A 21,453-nucleotide genomic window follows, 5' to 3' on the forward strand; every position below is an offset into this window, starting at 1 on the left:
TGCTGCCCTTTTTAATTGGTTGGGTTGGGTGCTGTATAGACCTTGAACTATGGCTGCCTTACCTTGGGATAAACAGGAATAAATGAAGTTTAGGAAACCCCAGACTTCAGAAGAAAGAGTTTCTTTCAGCAATCCAGGGTACCCTAAATTACTGAATGAAAGGGGGGCTCCTTTCTTTGCAGGGGGTACAGAGATAAAGGAATGGGAAGATACTGGGGAATTAGGAGCCCTTTGAAGCTTTATCGTAGGAAGCTAAAATATGAGCAGACCTTTGGAGTATGGGAGTAGAGGTTTCATTGCAAGAAATTTGGCCAGGAGAAAAGGGGAAATGAAAGGGCACTGAACTCCCAGCTGTCTCAGTCCCTATGGGTGGTGGCTTTTAGGAACCAGCTGCTCTTTTTCTAAGGCATAGGTTTCAAACTATAGCTAAAAAATCACAGAATGCTTGATAAGAACTAGAAGGAAGCCTGGACATCACCCCCCCATGTTGGACGAGACTGCCAGGTTGCAGAATGCCAGACTGACTTGCAAGTTAGTGGGTACTCCAACATGAGAATGTGCATCTTGTTTCTGACTTGTGCTCTTTCCTCTGTGTTTGCGGTATGCAACCTCTCGAAGCTCCGATCCACTATCACACCTATTACCACCTTGTCTGACACCTCACCAAACACACACACACACACACACACACACGCACACACGCACACATGCACACATGCACTCACACATGCATACACAATGAACACACCTTCCATATCACTGTTTACTTCCAGGTTCCTTTACAAACACTTTTATTTCAAGCATGTCTTCACATTTACTTTGCTCTAAACCATAAATGTGGGCATCTTACAACACTCTCAGAATGGTTATAATATGAATCCCAAGGAGGCAAAGCATAAACCAATTTTCTTTGCATGTGACCACTTATGCGCTTAGGGACTTAAGGGAAAACTGTCAAGAGTAAGTTGGAAAATAAAACCCACAATTCTATCCTCATGTCAACCACTAAGGGAATTTCTTAGCACTGTGATATAGAATCTTTCCTTTGATACCTGCAGGTTCTTCCCTCTCTTAAGACCAGTCACAGTCTATGGAGTATATATAGCTGTGCCTTATATGGCTTCTTTTCTATGTTGAATTGCTAAAATTGTTGTGTATAATTTCAACAATTTGTCCAGGAGTTTTAATTTTAAGTGCCACAGGGGATCTTGCTTTTTATAATATCTGATCAAGTTAAAAATAAATCATTTGATGCAATTGTATGTGTAATTTTTTTCCTTTTAAATTAACATGTCATTCAGATGTCTGCATGATGTTACTCAGCGCAAGATACAAATTTATCCTTTGGGTCATACTGTTTGTTTGCATATTTGTTTATATGTTTATATATTTAGATTGCTCAAAATGGAGCTACCTTCTGTCCTTCAGGCTTCCCTTTTAGGGAAACATGAGGGCCCCAGCACACACCCACTACCATATCTGAGCATGCTCACACACACCATCACATGAGTGTGGTGCCACTTTAGGAAACTGACAGAAACAGAACCTTGGAGATGAACGCCCTCATCGCCAAAGCATTTCCTATTGGAGCGTGTTAAATGGTTGCATGGAAGTGCATTTTACACAGGATTTCATTAACAAGGAGCCTTTGGGAAAAGCGTGTGTGGCACAGTGTGACATTTCCCTGTCCCTGGATGCAGGAGAGAGGAAAGAAGCTATTTGAGGTTCCTGAAATAAGGCTCAGGTGGTAGGAATCTGTGACGAGAAAATAAGCTCCAAGAAGATTAATTCTTCCTGGGAGGATAAGACTTTAATGGCAGCCATTTTAATACGATTATTTTGAGAGCACATATCTACAAATAAGATAAGGCTGAGGCCATGTCCAGCTGCTTCCTCTGTAGAGCAAATATGGAAGGCAGGCATGGGCAACAAAAGAAAGTCCTTCCAGAAATCTAAAGGGATTTGAAGCCCTTCCTGATGAACTGTCACATTTCATATTCCATGAGGATTTGGTGCATGGGTTTTCTGGGGACCATGTCGACTAGCCAGTCTAGTATACATGACTTCTGAGGTTAAGGATGGCAAAATCTGTAAGAATATTCCTCCAGAATCGAGGCAGTAGCACTGATAGTGCCCACTAACTACCTCGAGGTGGGCTTCACACTGTGGATAGACCACAATACATTAGGAAATATGGACCTTCCACCTATGTGTTCAAAACCTGGTTCAGGAGAAAAAGGTATACATAAGTTCACACATGCATAAAACATTTAAGAATGTGCATTAATTCATTTAGCATTGAAGGATAGGCAAGGTTGGTTTTCCTAAGTCTGATACTGTGAATCCATGTCAAAGTCAGAAATCCTTGATTATAAGCACCTACCATTTGGGAACACAGACTCTAAGACATCATCATGTTCATAAATCTGCTAAGCCACTTCTAGCCACTTGTGTTCAATGTGATGGAGGAGAAACTGTGCAGAGTATCAAGAGACACAAGTTCCGAGACTGTCAACTCTGTCATGGATTTGCTGTGTGGCTTTGGCCAGATCCTCTCCCCTCTCTGGAGCTCAGTTGGACAATCATATTTTGGAAGCCCCCGTAAGTTCTGATATGGTATGTGATATGGAGCTGTACGTTTGAACAAATGAAAGAACAATTCAAGGGTGCTCATTATCAAGAACTAGGGAGTTCTGGGAAGATTAAATGCAAAGAGCAGAGATTTGTCTGTAATATTTTTACTGATTCTAAGCAATCCAATTTCCTCACCTCTCTGCTAGAGGGCAGCATGGGTAGCTGAGTGTCCTCTAAGTGGCCTTTGAGGAATCAGGCAAGAAGAGGGCAGTACAGAGTCCATGGCCTCTAGCATTTGACACATCCAACCCCAACAGGTGCAGCAGCCTTGACACTCTTCAGACTTGGACAGCACAGAGAAGGAAGGGTGGCCTGATTTTCTGCTGTTGCAGTGAGCCTTGGCAAACTCCCAAAGAACAATGCTGCGGCCCTCCAGCCTTTACCTCTGAGGCATTTGAAATACCACTGGCGGCGTCTGGCTTTTTCATTTTCTTTCTTTTTTCCTCTCTTTCTGCTTTGTTTAACTTTCTTAAAACAATTCAAAGATTGCTGTCTCATTTCCCAAGTGCTAGTTGTGACAAATGACCAAATATGTGCTGAGTACTTACTTACTGTGCCCAACTTTTGTTTTTATATTTTTAGTTAATTTTTAAAATTAAAATATAACAACATCCTTTCTCGACTCCCTTTCCTCCCTCAAACCCTCTTATTTACCCCCTTTTTACTCCCTGTCAAATTCATGGCCTCCCTTCCTTTAATTGAACATATATATATATATATATATATATATATATATATATATATATATACATACATACATATATTTGTGTGTATATATATATATATATATGCTTAAATAAATGCAATCTGCTCAGTCTGTTTAGTGTTACTTAGATATGTATGATTGTATGATTTCAGGGCTGACTACTTGGCTTTGGATAACCAATGAAGGTGTGCCCAACATCTTAAACTAAACTAGAGGGGGAAACAAAGGAAGTATCTGTTAGAATCTCATCTCTCAGGGGGTTCTGTCCATCTAGCCTAAGGCAGGAAGCAGGAAATGAGTCCTTGTTTGTGTTGGGAAGGCAGTGGAAGTTTTGAGGAGGGGTACAGCAGTTGGCCTTTCCTCCTGATTATCTGCCTGAGCCTATTTTTAGGCACAACTTAAGATGGTGAGGTCAAGCAGCTGAAAGTGTACAGAGCATTAGGACAAAGCTGGCTCTGGCTGGAAAGTTACCATCATAGACATAAATGCCAAAGACTACTCAGTCCTTCGGTGGGAGCTCAGCTCACTCCTGATAAGTCAAAATTAAATGGGAAGCCAAGGCCCTGAACAGAGCAGTAACACGAGATACCCTAGAGAAAGACCCTAAATACCTGATGTTAAACTAAACTTTAGCACCGCTGTGGAAATAATCGTGATTCAAGATGAGCCATAGAAAGGATGCTTCCTTCAACAGAGGGAACAGAGAAAGAAAATCCACCTCTTGCAACAATGGGTATTTTCCTGGGGATGTGAAAATTTGAAACACCTCCAAATGCTGAGTTGTTGCCGTTTATCTGGGTTGCTGGGATGTGCCACTGGGATCCTTTTTTCTTTTCTTTTTTTTTTTTTTCACAGAGAGGTCTGTGTTTTGTCACCACTTTAGGATGATCAGGATGAAGTGAATCACAACTACTTAGCAGATGAAGAGGAGGAAGCAGAAGAAGAGGCTCAGATGATGATGGCGCCTGGTCTGGAGGAAGAGGAAGAAGAGGAGGAAGGAAAAGAGGAGGAGGAAGAAAGGGAGGAAGAAGAAGGTCAGGGTCAGTCAACAGGCAATGCCTGGTGGCGGAAACTGCAGATCGTGAATGAATACCTGTGGGACCCGGAGAAAAGGATGTCTCTGGCCCGAACAGGTCAGAGTCGGAGTAAGTCCCATTCATCCCAATGCCCCAGTCTGGTGTCCTTGGCTTTTTGATGTTGTATCCGGAGCTCCTTGGCCGTACACTGGATGGGTTTGTTACAGACTCCTCTTAACATTTCACAGAAAGACACCAATGGCTAGTGTCATCCATGGACAGATCAGATTTATCAGAAAAGCCACTAAATAGAGGAACAAGAGCGAATGTGTGACTGCAATCTACTAGTCTCCGTATGCAGTATAAAATAACACTGAGAATGAATTGAAAGAGCACAGGGTTTGTTTTTCATGCCCAAGTCCTATCACTTTCTATGCATATCACTATAGGCTCAATATTTACCCTCTCATAGCTTCAGTCTCCCCACATGCCAAATGGGATAATGGGGGACTCTGTTCTGCCTCTCTAACAGAATCAGCATAAGACACTAAAACAGGCTGAAAACCATAAGGTTGAAAAGAATGTGTAGAAGACTATTTTTAGGGTACCATACCAAAGCCCTGCTAACATGACCAAGGGTTTATAAGTCTTATTAGTTCACTTACCTGTGTTAGAGAAGGGGAGCCCAAAAACCTATCCTGACCCCAGCTTCTGAGTGCTTTATACCTCCATGGCAGACACAGAAGAATTACTTTTAAAGAGATCATTGCTAGAGACTAAGGCTGAGTTTCCTTGTTGTTCAATCAATGATAGAATGGTGAAGCTTAGCTATTTCTCTTTGTATCACATGTTGCCCCCATTTCTACTTTACAAATTGTCCAGATATCCCTTCCCAGGGGTCTACTCACTTCTTCAACTATTACTGACGAGCCTTCTCAGAAGATTTGGTGGGTAGTAATATCCATACTTGCCACGTTCTATACAGAAAAAAAAAAGAGAGAGAGAAAGCAGTTGCTGATTCCTAACAGTTAAGCCACAGGAGGGAATGTAAAAAACAAAACAAAACAACAAACAAACAAACAAATAAACTAAAGCAGTGGATACCATGAATGAAGTACTAGTCCCCTGCTGCTAAAGGTCTAGGTTGTTGAAGTTGATGGCCATTCCTTCCAAAGGCCCTTTTAGCTAAGACTGGTCAGGTTTTGTAGTCAATGCTGCTAATTCAGCTCAGTTTGCATGAAGTAGCCAGCTCTATTTCCTGGAATTAGGAATAGCAGGTGTGAGGATCTAAACAACACCCATCTCCCATTGCTCCTCCTCAGTTCCCAGCCCTACCCATGCCCATCCCTGGAACTGGAACTAATATACCATTTAAGGGACATTCCAATGTTCTGGAAGCTGCAGACAAATGCTAGACACTCGTTGGAGCTCCAGAGGGGTCACAGCTGTTTCTTCCTTGCCTAAAGAGGACTGGAAAACCAGGCCTTGTGAAATGCAAGCACAATTCTGGGAGGGGAGGAGCCATACTTTAACCCTTAAACAGCCATTGGAACTTCACCAAATATCTAAATTGTTCTGGTGAGTGACAAACCATGAGGCAGCAAAGAGGGATGAGGTAGGCAGGTATAAGTACTTGGGGAAGAGACAGTCTTAGGGAGGCTTCGTTGTAGGCTGTAGCCGGACCAATGGTTCACAGGTCTTAGGCTAGTGCAGCAATTCACAAACCTGTTAGATTGCCCCAAGATAAAGGACAAATATTCATATGATGCCTACATTGTGAGATGCAGGAATTCCTGCCTTCTTATCTGACAGCTAAGTGACCATTTGATCATTTACTAACCCTGCTCCATTCTGGATGTCCAATCAGCATGTCCACTCTATTCACCCAGACTGTTAATAAAGTCTTCTTTTTTCCCTTGGTAGCTGGGCAATACTAATTTTTAGGAAATACCTTTTATTTTATCCAACCAAAAAGAATCGTATGAGGTCATGATATGATTATCCCATTTCACAAATGCAGAAACTGAGGCTGAGAATGGGTAAGTGAGATGCCTAAAGTCACAGAGTAACTAAGTGACAGTTCTGGGATTCAAATACCAGAGTTCATTTTCTTGTCAGAATGCCTCACTAGTTTCACGAACTTGAACAATGAACAAGGCCTTCCCTGATTTGTTAGGCCTCAACAGATTGGCTTCTTTGTTGGATGAAGAGTTGGGAGCATGAGCCTGAGCTGGGGTTATTCAGAACAGAAGCCTAGAGAAGGGCCCAAGGTAAAACTATCTATCTGTGGCAAGAAGGATTGGAGAGATTGACTTCTTTAAATGGGCTGGTGTCTGAGGAGAGAGAGGTGTGACACTAAAGTATCACAGTCTCAAGGCCACCTTTCCTGTGTGGGACCTAGAGGACTCATTACTAGTAACATTATCTTATCTACATTTTTATGGCCCACATATCTTATGGAGGAAAGAAGATATTGCCAGGGAGATTAACCTGTGTTCCACTTATTCCCTTTCATGCATGAAACTTGATCTCTTTGCCCCCTAGGATGTCTCTAGGCTGTCCATCCATTTATAGGATGGGAGTGGAGAAAAGGAGGCAGAAACACAGGACATATCCCTTTAGAATAGCTAGCGAGCAACAGGCAAGAAGCACAGACCACAGACATAGTTCTTTCTTCTCTAGGGACTCTGTAACTAAATCAATGTGTCTATGGTCCACTTCCACTTTAGTTCATCTTATACAAACATAAAGGATCAGTTCCACTTCCAGCTAGATTAGTACAGTCAATCTCTTTGCCTGTCCCCAGCAACTTTATTTGGTTCATGGTCCAATTTAAAAATTAACATTTGAACTCCTTTGGGGGTGCAGAAAAGTTGTGTTATCCTAGCTTTTGGTTCGTGATTCAGTTTAAATCTGTAGTCGCAACATTACGTCACCCCTATGAGCCAAATTTGTTTGCCTGAAGACTGGAAGAGAACTTCTGGGCAGCTATCTCATGCTTACTCCCTTCATCCTGTGTTCCATAGTACTGGGGCAAACTTAATCCCAATGCAACCCACAGAAGAGCAATTCATACAACTGTGCATCTGAGCCTATAGCAATAATAACAATATTAATAATAGCAATAATGATGGATGCCATTTATAGAGCACTTAGGATCTCCCAGGCTCTGTGCCATAGTGTTGATATGCATTATTTAATGCTTATTTAATATAGCAAGTACTATGCTACTGTCTTTGTTTACCAGATGAGGACACCAAGGCCTAGAGTGGTAAACATCATGTCCAAGGTTAAACAGCTAGAAGTGGTAGAATCAGAATAAGAATATAAAAAGAGTGAATTTCATATATTGTCAGGGATACAGATAAATATATGTCGAAGATCCTACAGCTTTCCCAAGTTCATATACAGCAAGTGTCAGTGATTATCATTTCCCCTTACTGTCTTTCCCATCCTTCATCAATGTTCCCTTTGCAAAGAGCCACTTAAACTTTGCTAAGGATGAATAAGATTTGAAATGAGTAGGCAAGGATTAGCCTTGATTAAAAGGATGTCCAGTGGAAATGAGGCAAAGGTTTGAATTCTAAACCATGTCAAGAAAAATGCTGCTTTTGCCTCTTGCAAATATCTCTAATCACTTAAACCAAATGGCTAAGTCTCTTCAGGACATCTGTCATAACAAATAGTGATCTGCACTCATGACATCAGCCATGGCCCGCCCAGAAGACTTCCAAGCCATTTCTCCTCTGCTCTGAGTTGAAGCCCTAGAATCTTGTTCATAGTCATCATGTGTTCAGCAAAACTTTCCATCACAGCTCCTAAAAAGGAAAACTGTGCTCAGATCCCCTGATACAGTCAATCTTCAATTCCAGATGGACAAAGTCTGAATAAGCAAGGAGATTCTGAATCTGCCCAAGTGGATTCTGGTTCATGAGTTTAGTGGGGAGGTGGAACTTCTTGGCAAGTGCTGACCACTATCATCTTCAATTGCTCTACAGGTCTTATTTTAGTCATTTACTTCTTCTTCTATGCCTCCCTGGCTGCTGTGATCACCCTGTTCATATACATGCTGTTCCTAGCCATCAGTCCTTACTTGCCCACCTTCACCGAGCAGGTGAAACCTCCTGGTGAGTGTGCCGAAATACCCTGCATTGTGAGAACTCTGGGCAGAAATCCGTTTGCACAGCATGTTCAGCCTCAATTAACTTTGGCTCTTCCCGGTAATGACTTAGAGATTCAATTATTAAGAGGAAAAGTGAAATGGTACTTGGCAAATTATGGTCCTTTTCATTCTGATTGCCTGGGAGGGGATGGTGCCATGGGAATCTATATAAAAAAATACTAAGAATGGGTTAATATATCCAAGACTTCTTTTCATTGCCAGGAGTTATGATCAGACCCTTCGCTCATAGCCTTAACTTCAACTTCAACGTTTCTGAACCTGAAACTTGGCAGCGTTATGTAATTAGCCTAAATGGCTTTCTCCAGGGTAAGTTCCCCTGAGGAGCGGAAAGCTCTTTAGAAAAGTAGTGGGTGGGAATCCAAAAGTCAAAATCCACAGGGCCCGGTAATCTGATTAAGTCACCCCTACCTGTGTTGTTTTGCATACCTGCCAGCACCCTTTACAAAATTATATTTAAAAAATGCTCTGATTATGTGTTGCCCACTGTGAGTTCTTTAAGACACAGAACTTGTTTTCTCTTCATGAACACCCTACAGCACCTAGTTAAACCCTGAGCACATCCAAATCTTTATAAGTGATCTCTTATAAACCATCACTCTGGGGGAAGATAATAGTGAGGAAAGGAGAATGTCTTCCAAGAGCAGCAGGACTCCTGCCTCCCATACTTTCTCAAAAACAGAATCCTGAGTATTGGCTATCTTGAGAGAAAATGTCTTTTTGTAACAGCAACTTAGAAAAGAGTCAGAGGATTAGATCTCTGACTAGCATCTTGATCTCAAATATTTCAAGAATTCCTTTTTTCTGTAGTGTTATCAGGTACACTTTCAGGGACAAATGAATGGCTTGTGCTTCACTCTGTGAGAGCTAAGGCAGTGGTAGTTTGGGAAGGCTGTGGAACCTTTAGGAGAGAGAGAGCAGCTCTGCAGAGAGTCACTGGGAGTAATCCTTGAGGTGTTATAGGCAGTCCTCACTCCTGTTCACTCTCTGCTTCTTGGGTATGGATGCAGTGTGGCCACCCAGCTTTCTGCTCCTCTCACTGTGCCTTTCCTGTTACCACATCTTCTCAAGCACGATGGACTGTCTCCCTTCAGAGCCGTAAGCCCAAATCAACCCCTTCCCCCTTAATTTGCTTCTCCCAGGGTATTTTAGCACAGCTACAGAAAAGGAACTAAGAACCCCAACTTGGAAATGATAGCACATGCCTGTAAAACCAACATTTATGAGTTTGAGGTAAGAGGATAACTTGGACTCAGGAGTTCAAGACCAGCCCAAATTATTTAGGGAGAAAACCATCTCAAAATACATAGATAGGTAGATAGGTAGACAGATAGACAGACAGACAGACAGACAGATATTTAAGTAAATACCCTGTTAAAGTTTGGATTGCTGCAGCTACATTTTATGAATAGGGAAACTTAACTAGACCACTTTGGATGGCCTGGCCTGGCCTGGCTGAAACGGGGTTGGACAGTGGGATGAAAATGACTAGTAGAATACACACTGATTTAGGGGAACAGTCTCTTAACATGAGACAGGAAGGATTATTAAAAATAACATGTACAGCTGGGCAGTGGTGGTGCATGCCTTTAATCCCAGCACTTGGGAGGCAGAGGCAGGTGGATTTCTGAGTTCAAGGCCAGCCCGGTCTACAGAGTGAGTTCCAGGACAGCCAGGGCAACACAGGGAAACCCTGTCTCAAAAAACCAAAACCAAAACCAAACAAACAAACAAACAAAAATAACATGTACATTTTGCCATTCGACTTTCACCAGGCATAATAGAATTCTTCGTCGTCAGTTTTGAAATGAGAGAATCGGGGCTCAGAAAGATGGGGCACCTTGTCCCCCATCTCCTAGCAGCAGAGTCTGGGAGCTCTCATGTTTTAATGCTGTTTGTTATTCAAAACAGCCCAGGGGCTGCAGCACAGGCATCACGCAAGTGTTGGTAGAACCTCAGACCATACCCCATACCTATCGAATCAGTCTCCATTTATATTTTTTTTTCAGATATCGTATGAACTTCTAAGCTTGAGAAATGTCATGTTTCCTAACTGTGCTATTGTCCTTTAAGCCAATGTTACACATTCAGCTTTGTGCTAGTAAGGCTCACTGCTATTTGGGGTGAAACTGAGCTTCCGAGTCTGCACCTGTAGAATGACAGAGCTGAGTTCTTTCTGATCCATGGAGCTCTATTTTGGGCCACAGAAGTATTTTGGGCATCTTAGTCAGCATAGTGTCTTTCTGTAAAAATGCTTGTGAGCTATTTCAAGTATGCATATTGTCAGAATCTCTGCTGAGGAAATCCCTGCAATAAGATAGTAGATGGGGAAATACCAATTTTGACCTGATGATGAAGATAGGGAACAGCAGGAAGGCACTGGGTTACTTCTAAAGAGTAGGTAATATGTGACTGGGGAGGTGGCTCAGCAGTTAAAGCACTTGCCACTTGCCAAGCAAGCAAGCAAGACCAGAGTTAGGATCTCCAGAATCCACATAAATGCTGTATGGATATGGTAAACAACCCATAACCCCAACCTCAGAAGGCAGACTTAGAAAACTGACTAGTGAGACTGGCCATATCACTGAACTCTGTGTTAGACTGAGATGTCCTTGCCTCAGTAGATAAGGTGGAAGAGTGATCCAGGAAGATTCCCAGCATCAATCCTGGGCCTCCACATGACCATGCATGTGGGTGTGCCCACACACATGCAAACACACATGCCATATACATAATGCATACACATGAAAGTAAGAAAGAGTGCTGGTGAGATGGCTCAGCGGTTAAGAGCACTGACTGTTCTTCCAAAGGTCCTGAGTTCAAATCCCAGGAACCACATGGTGGCTCACAACCCTCTATCCAGCTACAGTGTACTCATACACATAAAATAAATAAATACAATCTTTAAAAAAAAAAGTAAGAAAGAATAGCAGATAATACGTCCTTCCCAAATATGAACAGCATCTGAACTAGATATCCCAGAGCATCAGTTTCATTCCCAGGAGAATGGGGATATTGCAGTAAATGCCATGCCCATGTCACATTCTTAATGGAAGGAACTACTTCAAGAAAAATGCTGAGTGTTTGAGTGCAGTTTTTATTTTAAAAGTTATTACTTGAGCATACTTCTTTAAAAAGATTTAAAAATCCTTGAATTAAATGTAGTCTTGTCAAAACAAAAATAAAAATGTTGTCATGCTTGGTGTACATCTAAACTTTTCTGGGCTGGGAGCAGCATGGTGGTACAGTATCTTGCTGTTATGTGGTTTCATCCCTAGCACTGCAAGCAAAATTCTCATTGGAAGAAGGAGATAAAAACAAAATGGTACCTATGTGTGAAAATAATATAATGAAACCTATTTTTGTATACTAACTTAAATGCAATTCAATATTCAAAAGTCGAGGAATTTTAAGAAGTAAAACTACCAATTACATAACAATAACATTATATCCAAGTTACAACCTGTCTAGCAGCAGATCTCACAGTACTTTTTGAGTTTTCCCTCCAGTGGGTCATAGGTGTACAATCTTTTCTGAAAAAGTGAGTGACTTTGGACATAACTGCATGTCTGGGTCCCAGAGCTCCACCATTTAGACTGATTCAGAAAAATCACCAAAGCCCAGTTTTATGGAATCCAATGGCTTGAAGAGTGAACACGCAAATTGTACCAGTTCTCTGTCTGAGACGTGTAGCTGAGACAAAAGACCCATTTCTCTGTCTGAGATGTGTACTTGGGACAAATGTTATACTCCATCTCATACAAAAGGACATGAACCCAAAATGCCTCAGACTTAATTAGAGAAGACGTCACCCCCTCACTCTCTCAGTGGAGACTCTGTAGTTGTCATAAGTTTCTATCTCCAATGCAAACTTCTCTTTTTCTGAGATACTTTGGGTTTATGTTCTTTTATACCAGAGTTTGAAGAGTGGTTGGATTTTTTCCTCCTCCTTGCCCCCTTCTCTTCTGCCTTTCTTTTATTATTTCTGTTCCCCAACACAGCTGCCTGTCCTTGACCTCAAAGGGAAACATTTCCTAAGTTGAACTTAAGGAATTTTAACCTATGAATTCAGCCTCCTAAAATATACTATGCCTTGATATGATACAGCCCTTCTTCCAAACTCTACTTATATGTATCCATTCCTTTCTCACAACAGAAGGGATGGCTACCCCAACTTTGCTGTTTGCCATATCCAAAAAGAAATAATAGGAAATAGAGAAAAGTTATAAAATGATCAACCTATGACCCTGAGATGGACACTTTAAAGTCCTGAGGGAATGAGAAGCAAAGGATTATATATATCATCAGATGGGCTGAGGTGATTACACAAGAAGGCTTCATAGAGCAGTGGTTCTCAACCTGTGGGCCAAGACTCTGCTGAGAGTCAAAAGACCCTTTAACTTGAGCCACATAAGACTATTGGAAAACACAGATATTTACATTATGATTCATAACAGTAGCAAAATTACAATTATGAAGTAGCAACAAAAATAATTTTATGGTTGAGGATCACCAAAACACAAGAAACTGGATCAAAGGGTCATAGCATTAGGAAGGTTGAGAACCAAGACTATATATCAGAGATCATTTCTATAGTTCATTAAGAACCACTGTCCTGGAGGGACGCTACTAGGAATATCCCTTGGGTACCCTATAACAGTCCACAGGGATTAAGGTAGAACAAGTGAACTTTTGAAGTAGTACAAGCATATATAAGGAAAAGAAATTATAGAAAACCACTAAAAGCATGGGCTTCCCTTAGCTCCTCTCTAACATACCTTTGCCACCTACATATGCTGCAGGCTATAATGACAGTCTTCAAGAGGAAATGAATATAGATTGTCCTCCGGGTCAGTACTTCATCCAAGATGGAGATGAAGATGAGGACAAGAAGGCCTGCCAATTTAAGCGCTCCTTCCTGAAGAATTGCTCTGGGTTGGAGGACCCCACTTTTGGATACTCTACCGGACAGCCTTGCATCCTCCTCAAGATGAACCGGGTATCTTAGCCTTTGGGATCTGTTGGTGATAGTAATGAGCAGGTTTGGAGAGTGTGTAAACCACATTTCTGTTGGACTCTGGTATTCACACACTGCAGGCTTGGCCATTTTTATCCACAGCATTAAAAATGCAAACAACCAGACAAATTAACCAATTCATTTTTTCCTGAACATTTCTTAGTGTCATTCATCTTTCCCATACCTAAACCTGCCCCTTGATGGCCACTAGTTGAGATTAGAGATGGAGTATGTCTCTCTAATCTCAGCACTTAGGAGGCAAAGGCAGGAGGATCTCAAGATCCAAGCCAGACCTTATCTCAAAAATAAAATGAGAGTCCTGAGATATTTGGAACACAGAGCTGATATGGGAACATAGTGGAGATCAATTCTATGTTTTCATATCATTTTAAAATGTTCCAGGCTAGAGAGATGGCTCAGTGGTTAAGAACACTGGCTGCTTTTTCAGAAGACCTAGGTTTGATTCTTAACATCCACATGGCAGCTCACAAATGTCTGTAACTCCAGTCTCAAAATATCTAATGCCTTCTTCTGGCCTCTGCAGGCACCAGGCATGTACATGATATACATACATACATGCAGGCCAAAAATCCATACACATAAATTAATAATTAATTTTTAATGCATCTGTTTCTTATCATGCCTTCCTTAAGGAGTGGCAGAACGTCTTATTGAAAGTGAAAAGTTCTTTACATCCTTTTGCCTATTTTGTGGCTTTATTTTTTTCTGTGTATGGATCTAAGATACAAATGTGTCAGTTTACTCAAACTGAGCTATGCAACTTTGAAGTTGTTTGTAACCTTTCTGAAAAGGAGCATAGTTGAAATTTATATGTGAGGAGTAGTGACCAAAAGCAGGGACAAACAAAATCCATTTTTTGCTATGAAACCTGTTTCTTAAAATATATAAATAAGTAAAGCACTGGTTTTTCCTTTCCTTTCCTTTTCTTTCCTTTCAGTTTCTTTTCTTTTCTTCTTTTTCACTAGATTGTAGGCTTTCGTCCTGAGTTTGGAGATCCTGTGAAAGTATCCTGCAAAGCTCAGGTAAACTATCCTTTTGAGTAAGTATTGTCTCAGGTAAACAGAGAGTTCATCTCTTCCAAGAACATCTACAAGGGTCTGAGTAGGGGGAGCTTTAGTGTTTTTCATAATTATACCTCCTTTTAATGCATTAAGGACTTCCTATTTCCAGAAAACATTGTGTGCCTGAGGTGTGTGTGTGTGTGTGTGTGTGTGTGTGTGTATGTGTGTGTACCATTTACACCGGTGAAAGCCAGAGACTGAAGCTCCGCTAGGGGCCACAGCCAGGAACAACACTGTGCCAAGACATTAATTGGGATTCTGTTTACACTTTTGCTTTTAGCTTTAATGGCTTGTTTCTTTAAACGAAACAAGCAGTTTTCATTAGAGTCATTAGTCCCTGATTTTAAAACTGAATTTCACATTTTACAGCAATGACCAGTGGCACTGGGTGTTGCAATAACAAATGACTACAAGGGAAGTGTAAACAGAAGTCCATTAATATGCTAATTAACTGTCCTTCAAGGGACCATTAACTCCTATCTCATCTGCACCAATTAGCTCCTTTGAAGGCAAAAGCCCTTGCACTTGCCATTGCTTCTTAAACACGCAATAGCTCCCTTCTGTTCAGTGACATCATCTCCACCCTCTAGCCTTGGACAGTGGTCTTGCAAACATTGCAAAAACAGTCTTTGTCAGTACTAGGAATAAAGCAGACGACTCTAGTCTTCAGACTAGAAAACTGAAAAAGACAGAACTCATTCAGCCACTTTCTCACACTCAGCAAGTGTTTATTAATCACTTGTTATATACTAGGTATTTGACTAGCTGCTGGAGATATCAGGGTAAATGGAAGTGTTAAATCCAGGCCAAGAAATATTAGCAGGCACAATGAAAGGTACTATGGGGACACAGAAGAGAGAACGGTCAGTTCCACATGGGAAGTGGTAATAAGGAAGATGAGCTTCATAAGGTCAGGCAATATTTACCAGCTGAACAAGGTAGGAAGAACATCCATTCTGTTCAGATGTACGTGTGTGTGCATAAAGTCACATGTGGAATATGACTACAAACTAATGGAATTGATCCCACAGGCCATCATTAAAGATAAATTCATTCATTTTTTGAATATATGAATAAATCATAAAGACCAATGCAGTCTAAAGTAGCAGCAAGTGCTATGCGACTGAGCCACATCCCTAGCTCTTAATCTAACATATTAATTGGGCCAGCTTCTATTTGCATTTCCCTAATGTAAGCTGTTCATTTTCCAAGTTATTATATACTGAACCTTACAGAGAATGATTCTTTAAAAAAATAGAAACATTAACAGTCTCTATACTTTTTTTTAATAATGAACACTGATCAAATCCACACCCACTTGTAGCAATCAAGCAGAATAGGTTAACAACCAGAATGAACTACAGGATGCTCAATTTGTACCAAAAATAATTATACTATATTGGATATGGTATATTGACAAAAGTGATCCCATGGTCCTAATGAGTAATTGGCTAGTAGAGATGCATTCTTTGTCCATTTGAGCCCCCAAACCTCTCCTGTTTATAACAGCCATAGTTCATGAGCACTCTATTACCTGGTGTGATGTGATAAGGGTAGCCCTGTTTAATCATTCCCATTATTTGGTTCCTCTTGCTTACTCTCTGAATTCCTTGTACAGTAATTAGGCTATACAGAGAATGTAGACAGAAACATGAGTTTGGGTAAGCTCACTACAGACTGTATGGCTATCCATCAGGTTCCTGTGTACCTGATCTGAGTTCCAATAGAAGTGAACCTCCAGTAAGGACTTAGGTAATGTTTTCTAATTTATACCTGACTCATCTCCAAAATCCAAAACAGGGTACCATGCTGTGATTCTTTCGGGATAAGCTACAATCATAGGCTCTTTCTAGAACAGTGCCAAGTATGCAGAAAGGCATAGTCACACCCTAGAAATTCTCTTCTGAGGACAAGTCTGAATTGAGCTCTGCCCAGTTCTAATTTAAGGTTTGGGACAATTGGTTGAGAGTCACACAGTGATTTTACCTGAGCACAAGCTCCTTTAGGCTATACTGTAGCCCAACATCCCACATACATCTGCTTTTGCTTACAGAAGGGTGATGAAAACGACATTCGATCCATCAATTACTACCCAGAGTCGGCTTCTTTTGACCTCCGCTACTACCCTTACTATGGCAAACTGACTCACGTAAGCTGTATCCTTCCTTCTCCTTTGTCACAAAGGGCTCAAAGACAAAGAAAGGGCTGCCTGGGATTTGAGAGCATGAGGGAATGGTGGTAGTAAGATGAGTAGCTCTAAACTATAATGGGGTTGGGGTCAGGGGCAGCTCCCTCCACACATTTCTAACAGCCACAAAACTTTCCAAATCTGAAAGATGGTCATATCTAGTCTCATCTAAGCAGTTCAGTCTTCAGAAGAGAAAACTGGAACTCAGGACAGGGAAGGGACTTACCTAAAGTCACATGGTTAATTAATAGCCAAGCCAGGAAGATACAGATTATTAACAGTGTATTTAATGTCCAAGTAATAACACTTTCTGTTTCTCCCATTATCCCTCATGGGCCAGCACAGTTTCATGTCCAGTATGGCATCTTGATGTATACTAGTTCTGGTTTTGATTTATGGTCTGCTATCTATAAAAGTCAAATCATTCTGAGACAGAATCGGTTTCCTCCAGAGGATAGTCAGACATCTTGACACAGACTTATAAATAAGTCATACAGTTTCTCCAAAGTAGGGAAAACATGTTGGTTACTGTGGTCATTTGGGACTTGGCATCATGAAATCTGCACAGTTCCCTTTGCCGATGCAATCCTAACCTGCATTGAGTATCTGATCACCACCCCTGCCCAAGCCTTGCTGCCCACTTGACCTATTTAGAATTCATTATTCTTGCATCTACAGGTTAACTACACCTCCCCACTGGTGGCAATGCATTTTACAGACGTGGTGAAGAACCAAGCAGTGCCTGTACAGTGCCAGCTGAAGGGCAAAGGCATTGTAAATGATGTCATCAATGATCGTTTTGTTGGGAGGATAATCTTTACCCTGAACATAGAAACCTAGGAACTCCAGGGGGCCACTCCCACCAGCTCTAATTCTGATTATGTTCTATTTTGTGTTATCCCTGGTAGCCCCTCAATTCTTTTTTTCTCAGTTAAGACATGGCCAGATGGACGCCTAAGACAGCAGATCATCTTTCCTTGCCTTTGACGTGTGTATGAAGTGATATTGTGGGACCTGCTTGTTTTTCGTTTTAAGGTCATCATTTCTCCTGATGAAAAATATGACTATATTAATTTCTTTTCCTTCACTTCAAAATCAGACCTTTTCTTGCTGCTAGAAGTCTTGCTATATACATAAACAGTCTCTGAGAACATTCACCATGGTCAGGAGAATGTTCTATCATGTTTTCTAAAACTATGTTGGTTTTAGAGGTGATATTACTCCCAGAGAGGTGGATAGTCTAACCAACCCATACACACCTTTAAAACTGCCTGTCAAGGTCTTTTCTTAGAAACCAACATCAGACCAACCCATACTACTACTTTCTCTACAGAACTTTATATCTGAAGTGGGGGTTGAAAATTTGGCTCTCTCCCATAGGTGACTCAATACTGATTTAAAGAATCCATTATTTTCAGCCAGAACTGCAGGACAACAGGACAGCAAGCAATGCTGACACGTTATTGATCTGGGTTAGAGATGAAGACCCTCTGTGAGACTTTTTGTGGGGAGAGTTAGATCCTAGTGTAAATGAGAACTGTTAGCATACGATGAGCTTGGTTGTTGAGTGCTCTGTAGTTTAATCATCCAAAGGCAAACAGGTTTTTCTCCACTCCAGGCAGAAGAGAAAGCATGAAAAAAATCTTCTTTGGTCAATTCTTCTTTGCCCATATGCTTGATAGTTGTGTGGTTTTCTTTAAGATCAGCAGGGATGGGTGCCTTGAACCACCACCACCCCAGCTACAACCTTGGGGATTGAAATTAGGGTTCTCCAGCTAAAACATGGGCGAGACAGAAAGCTTCTGTCAGGCCTCCCTGAAGCCAATGCTCATTAGCCAGTTTTTCATCTACTTTTTAAAAAATCCCATGAGGCAGATGTTTATTCAGGTTGTGGATCAGCCAAGTGGCTTTGCTTTTATCTTTGGCCATGTGACCATTCCAATCGCTTCTTAACACCTCCACCAGGGGGAGGGCTGGGACAAAAAGAGGAGGCTAACATCATGTCTCAGGGTCCAAAGCAAGCTTAAATACCACTTACAAGGCTGCAGAGTCTGAATCTACTCTACGTTGTTTAATTTCTCCCAAAACAGGGAACTGGAAGGCTAATGGGGAAAGACGAGTGAAACTTGGCTATAATATAGGGTGACAAGAGACCTAAAAATAGTATATGGAAATGCTATGGGAAACATGAGGCACAATGACTCTCTCCAGCTGCGAAAGTAGCAGAGGAAATTGCACATTCGAAGCCATAAGCATGAAGACATCGTGTGCTTTGGTAATTCTGAACAGTTCACATGAGAGCTCAGAGGAAGGAGGAGACTGGATTGCACAAGTATTTAGGGACGTTGAGAGAAAGGGAGTCTTTAAAGTGTTTTAATCAGGGAATCCCTGTAAGCACATTTGCATTTGATCAAGAGCACTGGAGCAGTCATAACATCAGGAGTGAATCCGTGACAGAAAGGACAAAACCAAGACAGGAATCGAGGGAGAGGGGGAAGAGTGGAAAAATGAGCCCAGGATTTTGAGCTTGGCAAAAATCAGTGAGATAGTGATATTGATAATTGAGACAAGGTATAAAAGAGAAAGAGATTAGAAAGGAAGTTGTCGAGATCACTTTGGGGCAGTTTTATCTTGTGATTTCCTCTGGTCAGACACTGATGTAGAGATATGAACAGGTGTAGAGTAGAAGAGAAGGAAAGCAGAAGACAAAAGCAACATTTGATTAAGTGAACTCATTTAGGAAATCATTCATCTTTGGAACTTGAGCCAGTTTTGTAAACACACTGATCTAGCTCCTAACGTGCTGCTTTTCTCTGGGTTTTGTGACAGAATGGGCTGCTATTATTCTTGGGAATCTCCCTTACAGAGCCATTCTAATTATTCTCCATAGACTAGTGAGGGGCAGACAGCATTTAATAAGCAACAGAAGATGAGCGGGATAGCAGGGCTAAATAAGACACCAACACAAAGATCCCGACTCCCCTGGAGTTACTTTCTCACCAAGTTCAAGTTTCCTAGCCTTTGAACGGAAAACTAATAAAATGAAAACAAGAACAGCTTGAGACCATTTAAAAATGGTCTTAATCAAAACCTTAAGATTTAATAGCAAAAGAGTATACAGCATCTGATCTGGAAAGGATCTTTAAGGGAAACAACCTGCATTGCATCTGACTCCAGGTCCAGTGCTCTCTCAACTCAGAGCTGCTGCTTACCACGAAGTACCATCTTTTGAAAAATCAATAGACCATATCCCAAACATTCTGAAACATGTCAAACTTGAGTTAAAATGGTTAACATTTCACAGGAATTCAACTACTGGTGCTATATTTTATACATAATACATGGTCCTGTTGAATATGTTTAACTAATATTAGATAAGGAATTAGGAATGATTTTGTCATATGTGTTTCTTATTCAGTGGCAGATATAATGTCCACAGTTTCAAAGAAGTATTAAAAAGTACTTAGACAGTTTGGGCTGTCAGCTGGAACATGAAAAATAGCTTTCTTATACAAAACTGGATATTATACAGAACTGGATTAAGGAGTATGTTCATTCATGTGCAATTCTAACTGTTCAATAAATTTCTAGTTGATTAATTTAAATGGGCTCCCATACTGTGCTGTACCAGGATTTGATTTCTATACCATCTGTTGCAATGCATTTGGCTTTACTTGATTGTCAATGAGAAATACTACTTCCACATGGCTTCATGGTTTTGTTCTTGCTATATTTTGTGTATGAGTTTTCACTTTTGATTACTTTGAAATTATTATTTTAAAGAAATCTTTCTTAGGCATCCATTTACTTGAGGTCTTCATGTAGAAAATATTTATACTGTCTTGGGGAGTTGGTGCCAACAATAAATGAAATAAAAAAGCAAATATGATTCCTCTTTCTGAATCTTATCACTGACTCCACACACCCCACAACCCTACACCCCACACACCCTACACCCCACACACATCCCCACACACAGGGATATTGGGGAGCAAGCCATATGGAGGGAAAGCTTGACTACTGACAACCTATCAGCTGAAGGCTGGTTTTCCTCTCTATAACAGCAGTTCTCAACCTTCTTAATGCTGTGACCTTTTAATACAGTTCTGCATATTGTGGTGACCCCCAACCATAAGATTAGTTTACTGGTACTTCATAACTATAATTTTGCATCTGTTTTCCAGTGGTCTTAAGTGACGCCTATAAAGGGGTTGCAAACGTCAGGTTGAGAACTGCTGATTGATAAGGACATGAAGATAAAAGCTGATTTATCTGAGAATATTTTTCTTTCCAGTATCCAGTTTTCAAATTTCTCAAAAAAACTGCTTTGTCATAGCAGCCTTACTTTGTCCCTTTATTTTACCCTCTTTTTGTAAACACTTGGCCCCCATCATGACTAGCATCTTCTTTTATCAAGGTTGAATCCTGCTATACATTGTTCTGTTTGTTTATATAGGACATGCACACACTAAGTGATGTTTTGAGGTAGGGGGTGTGGAACCAAGATCTAAATAGAAACCCTGCAAACACTCAATGGAAGTCTAGTGAAGTGACTTATAGTATATCTGACTACCCAAACTGTCTCCCAACTTGAATCTTTCATGGACACAGCAACTGAAGACAAATATCC

General features: G+C 40.9%; 1 protein-coding gene across 1 annotated transcript in view; it reads left to right on the forward strand.

Annotated features, from left to right (window-relative positions):
- Positions 1-19,511, forward strand: part of Atp1b4 (ATPase Na+/K+ transporting family member beta 4) — a 62,906-nt gene extending 43,395 nt beyond the window's left edge. The window contains exons 2-8 of the mRNA XM_031372530.1: positions 4,224-4,485; positions 8,355-8,483; positions 8,741-8,845; positions 13,339-13,535; positions 14,540-14,596; positions 16,689-16,784; positions 17,502-19,511. Of these exons, the coding sequence (XP_031228390.1) occupies positions 4,224-4,485; positions 8,355-8,483; positions 8,741-8,845; positions 13,339-13,535; positions 14,540-14,596; positions 16,689-16,784; positions 17,502-17,663 (1,008 nt within the window). The 3' untranslated portion in view covers positions 17,664-19,511. The remainder of the gene's footprint in view (positions 1-4,223; positions 4,486-8,354; positions 8,484-8,740; positions 8,846-13,338; positions 13,536-14,539; positions 14,597-16,688; positions 16,785-17,501) is intronic.
- The last annotated feature ends 1,942 nt before the right edge of the window (positions 19,512-21,453 follow it).

This window comes from Mastomys coucha, chromosome X (genome assembly GCF_008632895.1).
Source record: "Mastomys coucha isolate ucsf_1 chromosome X, UCSF_Mcou_1, whole genome shotgun sequence".
NCBI lineage: Eukaryota > Metazoa > Chordata > Mammalia > Rodentia > Muridae > Mastomys > Mastomys coucha.